Source organism: Sardina pilchardus, chromosome 1, assembly GCF_963854185.1.
Source record: "Sardina pilchardus chromosome 1, fSarPil1.1, whole genome shotgun sequence".
Classification (NCBI taxonomy): Eukaryota; Metazoa; Chordata; class Actinopteri; order Clupeiformes; family Clupeidae; genus Sardina; species Sardina pilchardus.
Window position 1 is genome coordinate 28,964,674 of NC_084994.1, and position 17,675 is coordinate 28,982,348.

The window sequence follows — 17,675 nt, forward strand, 5'->3', positions numbered from 1 at the left end:
GCTGGGTCAAAGGCCTCCTCTGTGGCTTCCTTACGTGCACAAGCTGCGGCTGAGAAAGCAGCACTGGCTGCTACAGCAGCAGGTTTACAGAAAAAACACGCTCTTGAACTTGAAAAGGCACAAATCCAAAGCAGGATGGAAATGATCGAGCTTCAAACTAACATTGCTGCAGCTGATGCAAAATTACAAGCATTAGAGAGTTATGATTATAATGAAAGTGTTCAACTGCAATCAACTGGTGACTTCGTTTCACAAACACTAGGAAATGGAATGAATGAATACCTTCAGGATTATGCAGAAAATGCAGTGTCTGTGTCAGAGCCATCTCCTGTTCAATTCACGCAGCTTGGAGCAGTTCCCAAAACACCTCTCCATAGAATGATGGTGGAGCAACCGCCACATCCCAAACCTAGAAGGCAGACGCTTAATGCTGGTCCAACACTTCAAGCACGGACTTCAGCAACAATGAATGTGAGTCGGCCCGCAATGAGCAGCCGTCGGACTGAACATCTTATCCCTCCATCTGGTCCTCAACCTGATCGACAAAATCTACCAAATACACAAAATGACCTTGCTGACCTAATCATACTGCATCAAAGACAACTTTCTCTGCCTCCAAGAGAATTACCTGTTTTCAACGGTGATATCTTAAGCTATCGCCCATTCATCCAAGCCTTTGAACACTGTATCGAAAGAAAGACTGATAATAATTTGGACCGGCTGTACTATCTTGAGCAATACACAACTGGCCAGCCAAATGAGCTAGTTCGAAGCTGTCTGCATATGGATGCCGATCTTGGATATTTGGAAGCTAAAGGCCTTCTTAATGCTCATTTTGGAGACCCGTATCGCCTCAGCACTGCCTACACCGCTAAAGCCTTAAGCTGGAATATGATCAAGCCAGAGGATGGAAAGGAGCTCCAGAGCTATGCCCTATATTTACGAAGCTGTTGGAATGTTGCAAGAGATCTACCAGATATGACAGACCTCGACACCCCTTCCAATCTAAAGTTGATTTTATCAAGATTACCATACAAGCTGCGGGAGCGATGGAGAACCCAAGCATGTTCAATACAGGAAAATACACAACGAAGAGCTAGGTTCCATCACATGGTGGAATTCATGGAGAAGCAGGCCAAGATGCTGCTAGACCCAGTCTTTGGCTCTATTCAAGAGTCAACGATTAAAAGTGCAAAGCCAACTGAGCAGAAACGGCCTGTGAGCAAGAGTAGCTTCGCCACCACAGTAGCTCCAGTAGTAGCTCATGCAGAACAAGGTGAGGCAAGATCAATTCAGCCTGCAAACCACACTGAGAACCTAAGAGTGGCTTACACTAAACCATGCATCTTCTGTACAGGCGCAGACCACTGTATGGAATCGTGCCACCAGATGGCAGTAAAACAACAAAAGGAAAAGGTTCTGTTCTTAAAGAATAATGGAATGTGCTTCGCTTGCTTTGTCAAGGGTCATATGAGTAATGCATGCAAAAGACGCCTGACCTGTCAGATATGCAAGAAATCCCACCCAACAATCCTGCATATCCAACAAGTCCCACTCAAAAGCCCTTCTATGCATCAGTCCATTCGTAGCAGCCAAGCTAAGCAATCCACAGTTTCTCCAGCTAGTAGCAGTAATCCCATAGCTATTGCCATGTCCATGAAGCATACTGGGGCCGGTGTCTCCAACTGCAAGCTTGCGATCGTGCCAGTCAAGGTTAAATCTGTAAAGAGCAATCAGGTCATTCAAACCTATGCATTCCTAGACCCAGGAAGTTCTGCCTCCTTTTGCACAGAAAAACTGATGGAGGAACTGCATCTAGAGGGCAGAAGAACAGAGATCCTACTGAAAACTATGGGACAAGAGCGAGCAGTGGATACGCACATAGTGAGGGGATTAGAGGTGAGCAGCCTTGAAGGGACAGCGTTCATCGAACTACCTGAAGTCTTTACGCAAACCGACCTACCAGTGAGCCATGGAAACATAGCCACAGAAGAGGATATACGAAAGTGGCCCTATCTGAAGGACGTTCAGCTTGCCACTGTAAGTGCAGACATCGGTCTGCTCATTGGAGCCAATGCACCAAAAGCACTAGAACCTTGGGAAATCATCCATAGCCAAGGAGATGGGCCTTATGCCGTTAAGACCCAGTTAGGATGGCTCATTAATGGTCCATTGAGTGGTGGTTCACTTATCACTGAAGATGTTCGAGCGTGCGTCTCTTCCAACAGAATCTCTGTGACTTGTCTAAAGGAACTGCTCACGCAGCAGTATAATCAAGACTTCTCAGAAAGGGCCTATGTGGAACAAACTGAGCTGTCTGTTGAGGACAAGAAATTCTTGAAAATAGCTGATGAGTCAGCCATTAAAAGAGACGGTCACTATGAGATACGGTTGCCTTTCCATGATGACAACTTGACCATGCCAAACAACAAGCCTGTAGCAGAGCTACGAGCCATGACTCTACGAAGAAAACTCCTCAAGGGTGAGTCATTTCATTCTGACTACACCCGTTTTATGGATGCCATGTTCGATCAAGGCCATGCTGAAAGGGTGCCAGCTAACAAGCCGTCCAGAAGCGATGGCAGGATGTGGGACATACCCCACCATAAGGTCTGCCATAAAAGGAAGAATAAGATTCGTGTAGTATTTGACTGTACTGCATCATTCCAGCAGCCCTATACACGGCCTAAACATCTAAACATCAACAAATGCTATCGGCCACAAGATCTTGGACAACCTCATAAAGCCCAGCTGCACCATTTCTGTGACGCCAGTGAAGTGGGATATGGCACAGCAAGCTACCTGAAGCTCACTAACACCAGAGGCCTCACTCACATTGCCTTTGTGATGGGCAAAGGAAGAGTTGCACCGCTGAAGCCAGTCACCATCCCCAGGTTAGAACAGCCTGATGAATTCAGGACATCACGAAAGGTGCAGATCCATGAACATCTGTCCGTTGAAGACCTCTCACCTGCTGAAGAGGCGCTCTTGCAATATTTCCCGGAGGAGATTGCCGCACTGGAAACTGGAAAGACTGCTGTCAAGAAGATCAGCAGACTTAATAAACTTGATCCTTTTCTCTCTGAAGGAGTACTGAGAGTAGGCGGAATGGGAAGAATAACAAGAGACTATCCCAGACAGCAGAGGCTATGTTAGACGGGTCAAGATACAGACCAGGAGCAATACCCTGGAGAGACCAATCACTAAACTGTGCCTTCTTCTGGAGGCTTGACTTGACTCGACTCTGACTGACCACAACGCTGACCAAAACGCTAATCTTTCTCTTTCCTCACAGGAACCCAATTTTTGGGATTTACTTTTTGTTTTTTACATTTTTGATCCCTTTTTCACGAACTCAGAGTTGGAATATATATCCTTTTTGGCTACATTTTTTCCTTTTTTGGATATTGGACTAAGGCACTTTCTCACCTATAGAATATGGACTATGGACTATAAGTGGACTAATTTGAAAGAGAGATGAACTCTTTGATGATGGCTCCGTGTTTATTATTGTAATTGTCTTATATTGCCGACAATTAGGGGCCGGAATGTTGGAGCCATTTATGCTATTTTTGTTATTTCATATTATTTTATATGTTGATAGTATAATTCATTATAATTTATTATTATATTGCCTAGTTTTGTCACGGGGAATTAGGTCACGGATATGGTGTCTCAGCTCCGCCTACTTTGGCTGATCACTATACAGGTGGTAAGGGGGAAGTGATTAGGAATGAGGTGGCGGGAGTAGAATGGACACAGTTTTTTGACCGTGGTCGTAACTGAGATATGTAAACTGGAAACTACGAACATAATAAACGTTGAAGTTCTTTACAAGTTACAAGCTACTGCGCGTACGAGACAATTCCTACTCCTGTCATAGTGGCTCCGAGCAAAATTGCGTCGGAGGCCGCAACACACACACTTAGCCAGCACCGCATGCACAGAATGCAGACGCAGGATATGCCAGACCCCTGCGCTGCTCTGATAACTCACAACCTGCTCATGATCTGGAATGCAGAGTTTCCACCTTAAGTCATGCAGGAGGCCCACATTTATCATAGCAACAGATTCTGTTCCAGGCTGACTTTCAGCTTCACACTCATATTTGCCATTTGGCCGTTGAGATGTAGTGAGGAAATGTGGCATAGTGAGGTTAATCTGGCGTAGATCTGCATCCACGTGTCCTTATCTACAAGCCATGGATCATAGTACAGGTAGCCTAAAGGTTCATATCAAACAGAGCACATTGACCAATCAGTAACACTGACTGAGTTACGCTTACTTGAGCCTCTCCTTCAATCTTCTAAATCACCTTTTTGTCAATTTATTCCAGTGTCTAGAACATACTTACCATAACATATTTTCTTACAGTCTTTCCACTTCTATTCTAACGGTGGCAATGCATCCCCTTACCCGGCTGTAGCCATGGTGATTCTACATCCTCAGTCTCCTATTATACTGCCACCAATCTGGTCAACAGAGAAGATGCTCACTCTTGCCTACACTTAATCACTACATCTCATACCATTACACAGTCCTCCCCATCCAGCTCACTCTCCACCACAGATGCTTTTCTCACCGGTCTCAGGCTAAGTTGGGCAGATACGCACTATTCAGCCTTCATTTCTAGCAATGGAAATCGTATGCTTGGTCATTAGTCCTTGGACGCCTACTAATCTACATCCACCCAAGGTTAGTCTAATGCAAGATATCCGACTAGTTTACCAGGTTTCCAATTCCTGTTTACTTTCCCTCTGCTAGTGGCCTGTGATGAAAGCAATCTTGAGGTCGTCTGAACAGTTGGCGACAGGTGCGTCTAGATTTCTAGGCTAGGCGACAGGCCTACTATATATTTTTTTTCTCAACCCAGAGAAGCAGTTATTGGACATCACTCGCATGTGATCTTCACTACTGGCATCCCAGGACCATGGCCAGCTACCAAGCCACACTCATTATTCTCAAACTGTTCACAAGCCTCATATGTGTGTGTAAGTCTGGGGGATTGCCTTTTACTTGCAGTACTTAAAGGGATAATCCGGAGTGAAATGCACTTTAGGTCAATTTTTCGGACTATTGGGAGTACATACGTTGAGTTGACACCAAAATCATGTCATTCGGATGTATTTTGAGAAAGTTCGAGTTCACCGTTTTTAGCCAAAACTCGTTAGCCTGTAAGTGACCGGGGCAGGTCCTTTCGCCACTACAAAACGCTATTTTTATACCTCTTCTACTGTTCCAAACAACGCTACACTTACGTGGTAGTGAGTAGAGGGTCCCTAAAGCCAAACCGAAGTATCCCCACGTCTTTATGTGGTCGGATAGAGAGTCCAGAATGAATTTAATCGAGTCAGTACCTACCGGAAATGTCGCTGCGCCAGCTGCGCAACGCTTCAACAACACTTTACTAACATTTTCGGAAAGGTACTGACTCGATTAAATTCATTCTGGACTCTCTATCCGACCACATAAAGACGTGAGGATACTTCGGTTTGGCTTTAGGGACCCTCTACTCACTACCACGTAAGTATAGCGTTGTTTGGAACAGTAGAAGAGGTATAAAAATAGCGTTTTGTAGTGGCGAAAGGACCTGCCCCGGTCACTTACAGGCTAACGAGTTTTGGCTAAAAACGGTGAACTCGAACTTTCTCAAAATACATCCGAATGATATGATTTTGGTGTCAACTCAACGTATGTACTCCCAATAGTCCGAAAAATTTATCTAAAGTGCATTTCACTCCGGATTATCCCTTTAAAGGGCCACATCATGCCCAGTTTAATATGTGGAAGGGAATCATCTGGAAACGTGACACAATACCCAGTCCCCACAGAAAGCTCTCCAACACAGGACACAAATGGATGAACAGCTCCACTAGAAAGACATCTAAGATGCAATACATCTCACCTCAACGTCTCTAGTTTACAGCTGGGATCATTCAGTCTCTCTGTGAGCTCTCTGACACCTGAGTCTCCTGGGTGATTGTAGCTCAGATCCAGCTGTTTCAGGTAGGAGGGGTTTGATTTGAGGGCAGAGGACAAGAGAGAACAGCCCTCGTGTGTGATGAGACAAAGAGACAGTCTGAAACAAGAGATGCTCTTTCTTAATCATAAATGAAGGAAAATGCATTGAATGTGTACAAGTCATTAGTTTGGTGACAATCCCTAAATGTCACCAAGAGCAGATCAATATCAACATTCAGAGATTCATTTTAATGATATGCACAGGCACACTGGTGGGTAAAATATCATATTACATAACATTCCTAATTACTGACCTCAGTGTCTCCAGCTTGCATTGTGGATCTCTTAGTCCTACACAGAGCAGCTCCACTCCTTCATCCTGCAGGTCATTGTCACTCATGTCTAGTTCTCTCAGATGGGAATGTGCACTTTGCAGCACAGATGCCATAATTTCACAGCTTGCTTTAGAGAGGTGACACTGATTTAGCCTGTTTAGCAAACACAGGTGATGTGGTAAAGGTTTTGGTAGGGAAAATTATGTTTCTTTGGTTGATGCAGCGTTCAATCTTCATTCCAGTAAGAAAACAACAATGTGAAACAATCTCAAAATGTCTCCCCCTTTTCTGTGATGATTATCAATAGCCAGCCCCCATGCCCATAAAACAATTGATGAAGTCTCACCTCAGTTTGCTTCCTGGCCCTGAATGAGGCCACCGCATAGATTTACATTTACATTTATGTAGCAGATGCTTTTATCCAAAGAGATTTGCATTCACTTCTATAACAAGGGGCATTCTCCCCAGAGTGACCTGGGGTTAAGTGCTTCACTCAAGGGGACAACGTTGGAATCGAATCCACAACTTTTCAAACTAGCCTACTGAATGCTATCCCAGCATGGACCTTTTGGTCTTATCTTAAGTTCGCCATATGAGAGATCATGATGAATCTCATGTTTTCAGACAGGGTATGCTGTACATGTAGGTCACTCAACTCTTTCATTAATCAATTCATACACATTTCCAGTTGATACTGTACCTTCAAGGGGACAAAGACGCTCTTAGATCTGCTAGAGCCAACCTGTATCAGGGCGTGACAATAGTAAAGCGTGCTTATGGACGGAACAATTCAGAATCACTTCACTGACTCCACAGACCACATGATGACAACACTGACTTCCTCAATACACCATGTATTTGTACAAGCTGACGGCTTGTGACAACCTGCAACTTGTGAAATGACTTCCCATTGGGTAGTCATAAGAACTCGCCGTGAACTGGGGGTTCTGTGATTAGTATGAGATTGCTTCTCATCAGATGAGTTAAGGGGGCTGTGTGCCATTGCTTAATTTTGTGTAACTTCCTTTTTCTAGGTGGGACAGTAGCTTTAGCAGACCTAACTGAGAGGTAATTTTCAGTGTGGACAGGACAGGATACTAGATAGAGATGTGCATGGTACTGTACATTTGTCAACTGACCTCAGTGTCTCCAGCTTGCATTGTGGAACTCTTAGTCCTGCACAGAGCAGCTCCACTCCTTCATCCTGCAGGTCATTGTTACTCATGTCCAGTTCTCTCAGATGGGAAGGTGTCCTCTGCAGCACTGATGCCATCATTTCACAGCTTGCTTTAGAGAGGTGACACTGATTTAGCCTGTTTAACAAATACACAGAGATGTATAGTAACGAAGTAGAACTACTTAAGTACTCTACTTAAGTACTGAAATGCAGTATCTGTACTTTACTGGAGTATTATTTTTTTCTGCTACTTCTACTTTTACTTCACTACATATTTTCGATGAGTATAGTACTTTTACTCCGATACATTTTTTATGTGCTCCATCGTTACTCGTTACTGGTGTGTCGGTCACGAACAAATCCGTTCCGGATTGCTCACGAAGTCCTAGTCACACTGATGCGTGTCACTTGTTGACGGCACGATCTAGCTTTCCAATGGTATTAAATAGTTGCTGTAATTAAGGGTTCGCGAGAAAATCAAGGTGAAGTTAGGCTACATGAGAAGCATTCATTTGTACAATAAGTCATTCTCGAGTAGCCTAATCCCGTTTTTAAATTGCAACATTTCTTCTTGGTCTCCGACTTCAGTCTGTAGCACCCCACAATAACTTCATATGAATTTCAAAATGTTTGAAATACAAACATATGATATGAAGCCACCTTTTCACTGAGTGTGGGGAAGTATGCCTTGTAATGTCTGGTCTCCACTGGTGTGGTGGGGCTCCCATATCAAATCAGTATCAAAATTCTTAACTTATGTTAAAACAATTGTGACACTATAGTCTTATCATGATTAGATAGATAGATAGATAGATAGATGGCTACAGACGATCAATGATTCTGTATACCTATTATTGTATTAAAAGTGAGTTGTATCGGTCATAACACCCCTACAAATGACATTGGGAAACCTATACAGTTATATTTATTCACCTTGTTTTACTACTACCACATGTTTATAGCCTAGTCTAAGGCCTAGGCTATGGCCCCCGTGTGTCTGCCAAGGGGCCTGCACTAAAAGATTTTGCTGATACCTTTTGCACCCATCTCGTTCGCAAATCAGCTAATTACATAATACTTCTACTTTTACTTTCAGTACTTGAGTAGTATTTTAAAAAATAAACTACTTGCAATACTTAAGTACAAAACATGTTTAATACTTTAGTACTTCCACTTAAGTACGGTTTTTAAAGAGCACTTCTACTTCTACTCAAGTCACTTTTTTGATAGAGCACTTGTACTTCTACTCAAGTCTGGATCTCTAGTACTTTATACATCACTGCAAATACAGGTGATGTGTAAGAAAAATAGGTAACACTTTACTTGACAGGTTCATTCATAACACATTCATAACAGCTGTCATGAACTGCACATGAAGCATTCATGACTTTTTCATGAGACATGGCTCAACATTCATACCAACCCTTTCATGAATGTGGAAGACAACACGTTAAAAACTCGTCAAAATGGCTCCAGTGTGTCAAAACATTTCTGAAATACTTAACGTAATCAGTCTAAGACGAAGAATTCACTCACCAAACCCTCCTAGAGACATTGACTACAGGGAGCATTCTGTGGAGCCCTTCCTCTGATCTCAGGTACTTCTTCAGATCAAACTCCTCCAGCTCTTCAGCTGACATCAGCAGCAGATAAGCCAGAGCTGAACACTGGGCTGGAGTCAGTTGCTTCTCCTCACCTGCTGAGCTCATGAATCTGTGGAACATAAAAGATGTGTATTGAACATTTCTGAATATTCCTCAAACCATGAGGGGGTCAAGGGTCCGCTTATTGTGTGTGGTACGGATTTGCAATATGGATCCGCTTATTGTGTGGTACAGGTCCGCTTCTTGTGTGTGGTATGGATCTGCAATACGGGTCCGCCTCTTGTGTGTGGCACGGGCCCGCTTACTCTGTGTTGTACGGATCTGCAATACGGGTCTGCTTATTGTGTGGGCCACATCTGGCCCACAGTCAGATACCGTAGGTCTGCTACTAGCGGTTCTAAAGGATCCGGCTCAAAGGAAATTGTTATCTGGGTACCCATTTAGGCACATCAGGGATTTCATTTGAAAGCATTTTCAAAGCATATGTAAAATACTTCTGTCTGACCCCTGTATTTTAAGGAAGAACTTTTATTTACAATACATTATTCATTCTCAAAGAAAATGGATGCCCTTAAGATGATTTTATATTTCTATTTTTAGTAAACTTTAGCATGGGTTCAAATACTTGTTAGTCCAACTGTAGCTCTGTTTTGTTTGAAAATACTTCAAACATCAACAGGAGTGACTGCACCCAACCATGCTCAGAGAACATTTAATAATGTTCTTTGAAAAACGGCATCACTTTGACAGTTTGATTTATGACAGTTGGCACTACAGTCTAAGTTCTTTCTGCCCAATAGCCTTACAAATTAATGTGGAGTGTTGATTACCTGTTGATCTCCTCAATCAGTGAATCATCTCCAAGTTCATTCAGACAGTGGAAGAGGTTGATGATCCGTTCTGGTGGAATGTTTTTGCTGATCTTTTTCTTGATGTATTTAACAGTCTTCTTGATGCTCTGTTGCCCAATACCCAAATGTGGCAGAACATTTTTCAGGGGGAACCGAACCTCAGGCTCCAACATTGGAGCCAGTCCAAGAAGGAAGCGCACACAAAGATCAAATTGTCCATTTTCATTTAGTAAGGCCCTCTCCAAAGACATCTTGTAGAGGTCGAACCTTGACTTCTTGAAATGCCATCCAATCTTCTCCAAGCCTGTCTTGATAAAGAGATTCTTCTTCTCAGTTGCATGTGTATGGAGCAAATACAGAGCTGCCAGGAATTCCTGTACACTCAGGTGCACAAAGCTGAATATGCTCTCTCCACTCATAGCACTTTCTTTTTTGAAGATCTTTGTACAAAGTCCAGCCTGCAATGCTCCTGTATTTACATTAATGTCACATTCTGTCAGATCATTCTCATAGAATATCAGAGTGCCCTTCTCCAGATGTTTGAACGCCAGTTTCCCAAGTTTAACAAGGAGCTCCCCTTTTTCCTCTGGGCTCATCTTCTTCTCGCACCTCTCATTTATTCTGGTGATCTGAAAGACACTGAATTGTGTGTACATTTCAGTCAATGTTTTGGGCATTTCCTGGTCAGCGGCGCTTTGCTCTTCTCCCGTTCCTCCAAGCACAGCTGCTGTGATCCGACAGAACACTGGGATGTGACACATTATGTAGAGGCTTCTCTTTGATTTTACGTATGCTATAATTTGTTCAGCTTTCTCTGGAATGACCTTCCTAAAATACTCCTCTCTGTGACATTCATTGAAGCCTTGGATCTCTGTCACCAATTGGAAAAGGTCACACAGGTCCTTGTTGGCTGCTGCTGGTCTCGTTGTAACCCAGATGAGTGCAGAAGGCACCAGTTTACCAGTTACTAGACTTGTTGTTAACATGGCAACTGTTGCTTTTTCTTTTGGGTCACAGACAGTGTTGTCCTTGTTCTTGAAGTCCAGCTGGATTCTGCTTTCATCCAAACCATCCAACACAAAAAGAACAGTCTTTTTCAATTCCAAGGCATCCTTAAACTCTTCAAGTTCTGGGTAGAATTTAAAGAGAAGGTCAAATAGGCTGTAGTTTTCTGTGTACAAGTTCAGCTCTCGAAATGGAAGAACAAAAACAAGTTCTATATGTTTGTTCTCCCTCTCTTCTGCCCAGTCCAAGACAAACTTTTGCACAGCAACACTTTTCCCCACTCCGGCTATTCCCAAAGTCAAGACCTTTGTGACAGGTTTACCAGCATAGTAGTGGTCAGTGAATATGTTTGACAACTTGACTGAGTTCATGGTCCCAGAGAATGTCCTGTTCTCAATTTGTTTTAAGTGAATTGTTGACACTTCATGTGCACTGTTGACCCCCCCAGTGCGTCCTTCTACAACACAAAGATCAGTGTAGATGTCCTGTAGTTGTTCGTCTCCCAGCTCTTGACGTACAAGGAAACACTTATCTATTAAAATGGACTGAAGGTGATGCTTGACTGGAGATTTTGCCACTGTTGGAGTGGAAATGTAAAGGGAAGAAAATTAACGGATGGGGGGATTTTATCTAAATGTGTGTAGCATATTGTCTGAACATACATTACCTTTATTCTGAGGTCCTGAAATCACTGACAGAGGACAAAAGAAACAAAGAAATCATTCCAGAAGCACAATACAAATTTATCAAACTAATGTGTCCATTTTACATCATATTTCATATTTACCTTTGCCTAGTTTCCTCTCCAAGTCTGTGACCAGCTGGTTGTTTTTCATGATCCTTAAGATCTTCAGCATGACTTCAGGCGAGTCTTCTACACGGCACTTTTGTACCAGTTGTTCCACTATGTCATCCGTGCCAGCTTTCTCCAGCTTACCCCATGGGATTTTAGACTCATCCCTTAAAATATGCTTGAACCTATTGAGGTCATCACTAGACAGGTCGTCCAATGTTTCTCGCATGCTTTGGCGGACTGAAGAAGGCTGAAGTGTGTTGCACCCTCTGCCTATTACACAAATACACACCTGTCAGGACATGGTATCTTGTGTAGAGCACTGAGGTCAATGTGCTTTATTCCCAGATCCTTAATTCAGAAGTGTCAAATAGCTTATCACTTTTGACAATTGTGTCTTAATGGCATACAGTTATAAATAACATTTTAAATCATCTTACCAGGCATCATCTTGTTTGTTTGGTCATCTGGCCCAACTGGCTGTTTTATGTCATCCATCCTGTTAATCAAATCGCGTTTAGGATTAGAGATGCGCTTTATTAGCACTATAGCCGTTTTCAGACGTGTATTTCCGCAATGTTCACAGACTTTTTACACATTTTTTTTTTTTTTGCTGTGCTGTGCTGTCTGAATTCATATGTCCGTATATCTACAAAAACTCAACGACAGACACAGAATCTCTCTCTCTCTGCCACCCACCCCAACATCCATCCATCCATCTCTCTCTCTCTCTCTCTCTCTCTCTCTCTCTCTCTCTCTCACACACACACACACACACACACACACACACACACACACACACACACACACACACACACACACACACACACATACAAGGTGAAATCTCAAGGTGCCCCAAATCTCACTTTGGATCAGACTGTGGCGGCCCACTGCTGAAATGTTCAAGGTGCCCCATGGAGCAGTCACTCTTCATGGACACACAGCTGGGCACTGGAGACACTGGTCTGTGTGTCAGTGGTCAGGATACCAAAGAAGATGAAATACACAGACAAAACTCAATGACAAACGCACACAGTGACACACAAACCCACACATTCACAATGACAAACACACAGACACACACACATAAAAAATCTCTCTCCCTCTGCCACACACACACACACACGCACACACACACAATTTATCTCTTCCTCACACACAATCTCTCTCTCTCTGTCTTTCTCTCTCTCTCTCTCTCTCTCTCACACACACACACACACAAAGTTAGCATGTCTACAAACCCTCATCAATGTGTGATCATGCGCCTCAACACACCTGGTGTTTTCATCAACATGCCCGTGGGTGTGCAGGGTTCATTAAGGGTGAGAGAGTGTGCACACCTGGTTTAAGATAGCACCCTTTATGTCTTGGGTTTTGGAAACAACTCACCCCTGATGCCCATCAGTGACGGGCTCCTTCTTCTTCAGGGACTCGTGGCTGGACACAGCACATGCTGCTCTGCCTGTCTGATCTCCACCGACAGCATCCTCTCCCTCTTGAGGGAAATCCATTCTAATCAATCAATCTGAAAAGAAAGAATGAGTGAGTGAGTGAGTGAGTGAGTGAGCGAGTGAGCGAATGAGTGAGTGAAAGAGAGTGTGTGAGAGAGAGGGGGAGAGAGAAAGATGAGTGTCCCTCTCTAAAAAAGAGAGGTGAGGTAAATGTTTCTGATGAGAGGTTCCTCATGAAGTGCTTTTAGCAGCTACTGTATGTGGACCAATCAGATCTGTGGGTCCATTTCTGCTCCAACAATAACACACATGTTGACAGAGACCAGGGAACCACTGGGAGAGGAGGTAGCCTGCAGCCTACAATGGAAATCAATATGCAATATCAACACTTAAACATGAGACCATTCCCACTTCTACTTGTACTGTCTGCTACAATTAATAACCTAGCCTGTGTAGTAGGCTAGATCTACTTCTTTTCTGCCAGTTTGCTGAATGATGTGTTGCTCTGACTGACTGGATCTGTCTGGTGTGAGGTGAGGTGAAGTCTGTGCTTTCAAATGGAGGCCTTCGATAAGAGACCTGTGTCATTTTTTAACAGTAGGGGGAGCCTGTCGGAATTTGACTGTGATGCTGCAGGAAAGAGGTGAACTACTTCGGACTACTTTTGAGCCTTGAAAAAAAACGAAAAGTTCATTTTTAAGATTTTGAGATGTCATGATGCCTTATTTCAGACATAGGATAACAAGAGGGCTATACAGGCCTGCATGTTAATAAAGTAATACATTCTTGGCAGATGCGTGTTATTGTTAGGTAGGCCGTTTCTACCTACAGTACCTGTGTGTAGGCCTGATAATACAAATAGGGATCAGGGTCTCAGACAAAGAGTGCCAGAAATGTTTTTGCCCGATCACACAGTTTCTGATACGATGTCCCTTGTGATCTAGCCTAACCTACTACTATAAGGTGACCAGATGTCCGAGACCAAAACCGGGGACATAATTCCAGAAAATTTAATGTGGAAAAAATGGGGATATTTTCAGTTTGACTATCAATCTGATTGACAAGTTTTATCTTCAAAAAAGGGGACATTTTTCCTGTAGTTTTCCTGTATTTTCCCGGGGACAGTCAACCAAACACGGGGACTGTCCTCTGTCTGGTCACCCTACTGTATACTACTATAGATTTGTTGTTGACGAGAGGAAGAAGGTAGATCTCCTTTTCTCATTAGATTAGAGCAACAACGAACAGAGGATGCAGAGTGAACTGTAGTAGCTATTATATGAGCTGTCCTAAAGGCTGTGCATTTTGTTGGCATACTGGAGTTGCTAGATAGCTGGGTGTCAATATGGCCATGCACATATAACTGCACCATTACAATTACTATAAGTATGATGTGTGTGGGTAAAAATGGCAAGACTCCAAAAGGGAATATTGTGTTAAACAAATAAACCATGACTAGGAATATGAATGTGCAGGTGAATGTACTGTAGCAGGCATGCAGTTGCATTCTCTAGGCTCTATCTAAAGGCACAGGCCTACATTATCACATGGTGATGATATGATTTAATAATCTAAAATACATTTACATTATAAACAACCAGATGTAAGATGACGAAAGATAAGATGATGAAATATTTACTGAATCAGATATATAGCATACAAGTCAAATTCATCCATTTTCAATGATAATCACTCAGAACAGTGATTATAAAATGGTAAACACTACACTCTAGTGTCACAACATGGTACTGCATGTCCTGGTGGTCTTCCATGCTTCCTGCTGAATGCATGCTTAAAAATCTCTCTATGCATTCCAGTTGTTCAGGTCACACTTGACACCATGTATATAACATACTCATATCTGACTGCAGCAAATTACCATCCACTTCAGACCTGCTCTTATCCTTACCCACAGTCATCTTAACAGACTTTAAAATGCCATCTCCATCAAATATGTCTGTTATTGTTAAAGTCCCCAAACCTTTCATATCCTGATGGTTCCACCTGAACATGTTACCAATAGGACAAAAACAATAGCTCTGTTCTGAATGCTCTGATAATACAACATTTTATTTGATAATAAAAAATAAATAAACAAAACATCATAATAGCTGTGTGTGCATATGAACACCAATAAATCATTCTACTGAATATGTTAAAGCCACACTGCCAACGATAGGTTACTGGACAGAGTCAAATGGGGCCGGCAAGACTGAGTCCACTGAGTAATCACTCCACATGCCCTCACCAAGCACATGGATTTAAACTCTTCTCACTTGCAGAGGACAGTAACCAGCATATAGGCCTATGTGGCACCATTTTGTGCCTAATAGTTTTTAACTTACACTTGCTGCTTTTTAACATACTGCAAAAAATGGTGTTTGACAGCAGGGCACTAGGCCTATATTAGACTTATGCCAACACAATCTAATCTTATTATGCTACATTACATTTCATTTAGCAGACACTTTTTATCCAAAGTGACTTACATATGTCAACTATTACAAGGGATCACATGGTCACCGGAGGGTTAATTATTAGGCGCATTCAAGTTCAACTCCAAATGACCTCTTGCTGCAGCGACAGCTGCCGGTGACAGCAGGGGAGGGGATACAAACGCTGCTATGAAGTTGTACACGCTCTACTTCCCGTAGTCTAGACTTGACCATGTGACGAAACGGCACGGACCCGCATGGATATGAAGAGGCATCTAAACACATGCACATACGTCAGGGATGTAAAAGCCAATTAGGGCAAAGTCCTGACGTCACGAAGGCAGGGTCTAGGCTCCGCAGCGCTCCGCAGTACCTACAGGGCGGCGCTGCTGCTGAGCAGCCGCCTTGCCACGCCTTGCTCCCGCGATAAGTTGAGGCCATGTGATACCGATTGCCGAGTCGAAAACACACCCATCTAGACCATCTTGGACAGATTTTTAACCACGTGCATCTTGTGCTGCGCAGTTTTTGTGCTGCGCAGCCATCTTGAACACACCTATTGCTGATACTTCTGCTCCTCCCTCAAGCAGTAGGCCACGCCCATTATATCTAGTCTCAAAACACACCTGACCACATAGCATCAGTACTGTGTCACGGTAGCTCCAGACACAAGACTAACTGGTCTAGTGACTGTCTTCAGAGTTTGTGGGCCAAAGGTAGACTTGCCCGTCTCTTAACATAACATACATAACACAGGTGTGGCACTACAGAGTGTCATACAGAGTCACTGAGCACACAGTTTATGGTTCTTTACTAAAATAAAGCCACCATTAAACATTTCTGTCTAACAGAGAGATGGACACACACACACACACACACACACGCTCACACACAGAGAGAGAGAGAGAGAGAGAGAGAGAGACACCGCCTAACAGAGAAGGAGATGCATGTGTAGCAGGCATAGAGTAAGCCAAAGCCAAAAACAATGTGACGCCATTTTGTCCTCTTTTTTTTGTGTGACTGTCAATATGTGTGATATATAACCTACAGTAGGCCGACAACCTGGTAGCATAATTCATCCTGATTAAATACTCACGTCAGTCAGTCTTGGTTTAAGTTTTGCTATCGACCTATGATCCTACAATTGGATTAGGATACGTGTGTCTGTGAGCCAGTTGTTGTTCAGGCGAATAAAAATCATGTCTGCCACAGCCTATGCAACTCAACAACCTAACAACTGAATGTAGCCTGTCTACAAAAAGTCACAATCTAGAGGAAATTACTCACAGTAGTTCAGTTTTTCATTGTAGCTTCGTCTTTCCACCAGAATGGACTACATGTTCAAGTTGATATCCTGATCCTTTCGTTTTCACCTGTGCGCAGGTGCTTTTATCAGAAATTCCGAAGGCTAGCACAAGCCCTCAGGAGGAGGGCTGGACCAGAAAAGCCAGTTTTGTTACTGATGAGACATAAATGCAACACAGACCTACAGCTACTCCATGAAAATAAAATATGATTTTATTTTATCATTATTTTCTTTCTTGCTAGAGAGTTTAACCTGTCACCACTACCATATTGCACATCAAAACGGTTGTATGACAAACCTTATCAGTGTGTATAGGCTACAGTAGTGTGTATAATCTCATATGTAGGACGGGTTTGAACGTTTGATCATGCACATTTTGATCTGGGGTGTGGGTTATATAATAGTAATAGCTGTGGCAAAATGTGCTTGTTCAGTGTAATAATATCATTTGAGTAATTCCAAATGCTACTAACTCTGACGGTCTCTCCCCTCCTTCTTTCAGTGTGAATTACTGCACACCTGAACCTGAGGGTGCTTATACAGTAGGTATTCTAACCACTTTAGAGACCCCAGAACCATACTGACCTTATTGTAATGGCCCGATCAGAGGTTTTGAATGGAGATTTGAATGGATGAGTCTAACAGGCTCATCATCACAAATGGATTGGGGCTGTGGCTCTCTCTCTCTCTCATGCTGCAGAGCAGACTTGCCACAGACTACATACAGTAGCCTATAGCGCAGGTGTGGAGCTAGACA

At 43.0% G+C, this 17,675-nt stretch overlaps 1 protein-coding gene across 2 annotated transcripts in view; it reads right to left on the reverse strand.

Annotated features, from left to right (window-relative positions):
• The window catches only part of LOC134087487 (NACHT, LRR and PYD domains-containing protein 12-like), a 21,993-nt gene extending 5,001 nt beyond the window's left edge, over nt 1-16,992 (reverse strand). Inside the window, exons 1-11 of one of the 2 annotated variants that reach the window (XM_062541009.1) lie at nt 16,900-16,992; nt 13,116-13,251; nt 12,593-12,691; nt 12,167-12,225; nt 11,721-11,999; nt 11,601-11,624; nt 9,908-11,510; nt 9,010-9,186; nt 7,436-7,609; nt 6,276-6,449; nt 5,906-6,079 (exon numbers count right to left, since the gene is read on the reverse strand). In XM_062541009.1, the coding sequence (XP_062396993.1) occupies nt 5,906-6,079; nt 6,276-6,449; nt 7,436-7,609; nt 9,010-9,186; nt 9,908-11,510; nt 11,601-11,624; nt 11,721-11,999; nt 12,167-12,225; nt 12,593-12,691; nt 13,116-13,237 (2,885 nt within the window). In that variant the 5' untranslated portion in view covers nt 13,238-13,251; nt 16,900-16,992. The remainder of the gene's footprint in view (nt 1-5,905; nt 6,080-6,275; nt 6,450-7,435; nt 7,610-9,009; nt 9,187-9,907; nt 11,511-11,600; nt 11,625-11,720; nt 12,000-12,166; nt 12,226-12,592; nt 12,692-13,115; nt 13,252-16,899) is intronic. The other variant, XM_062541018.1, reaches the window with a different exon arrangement.
• Nucleotides 16,993-17,675: the final 683 nt, after the last annotated feature.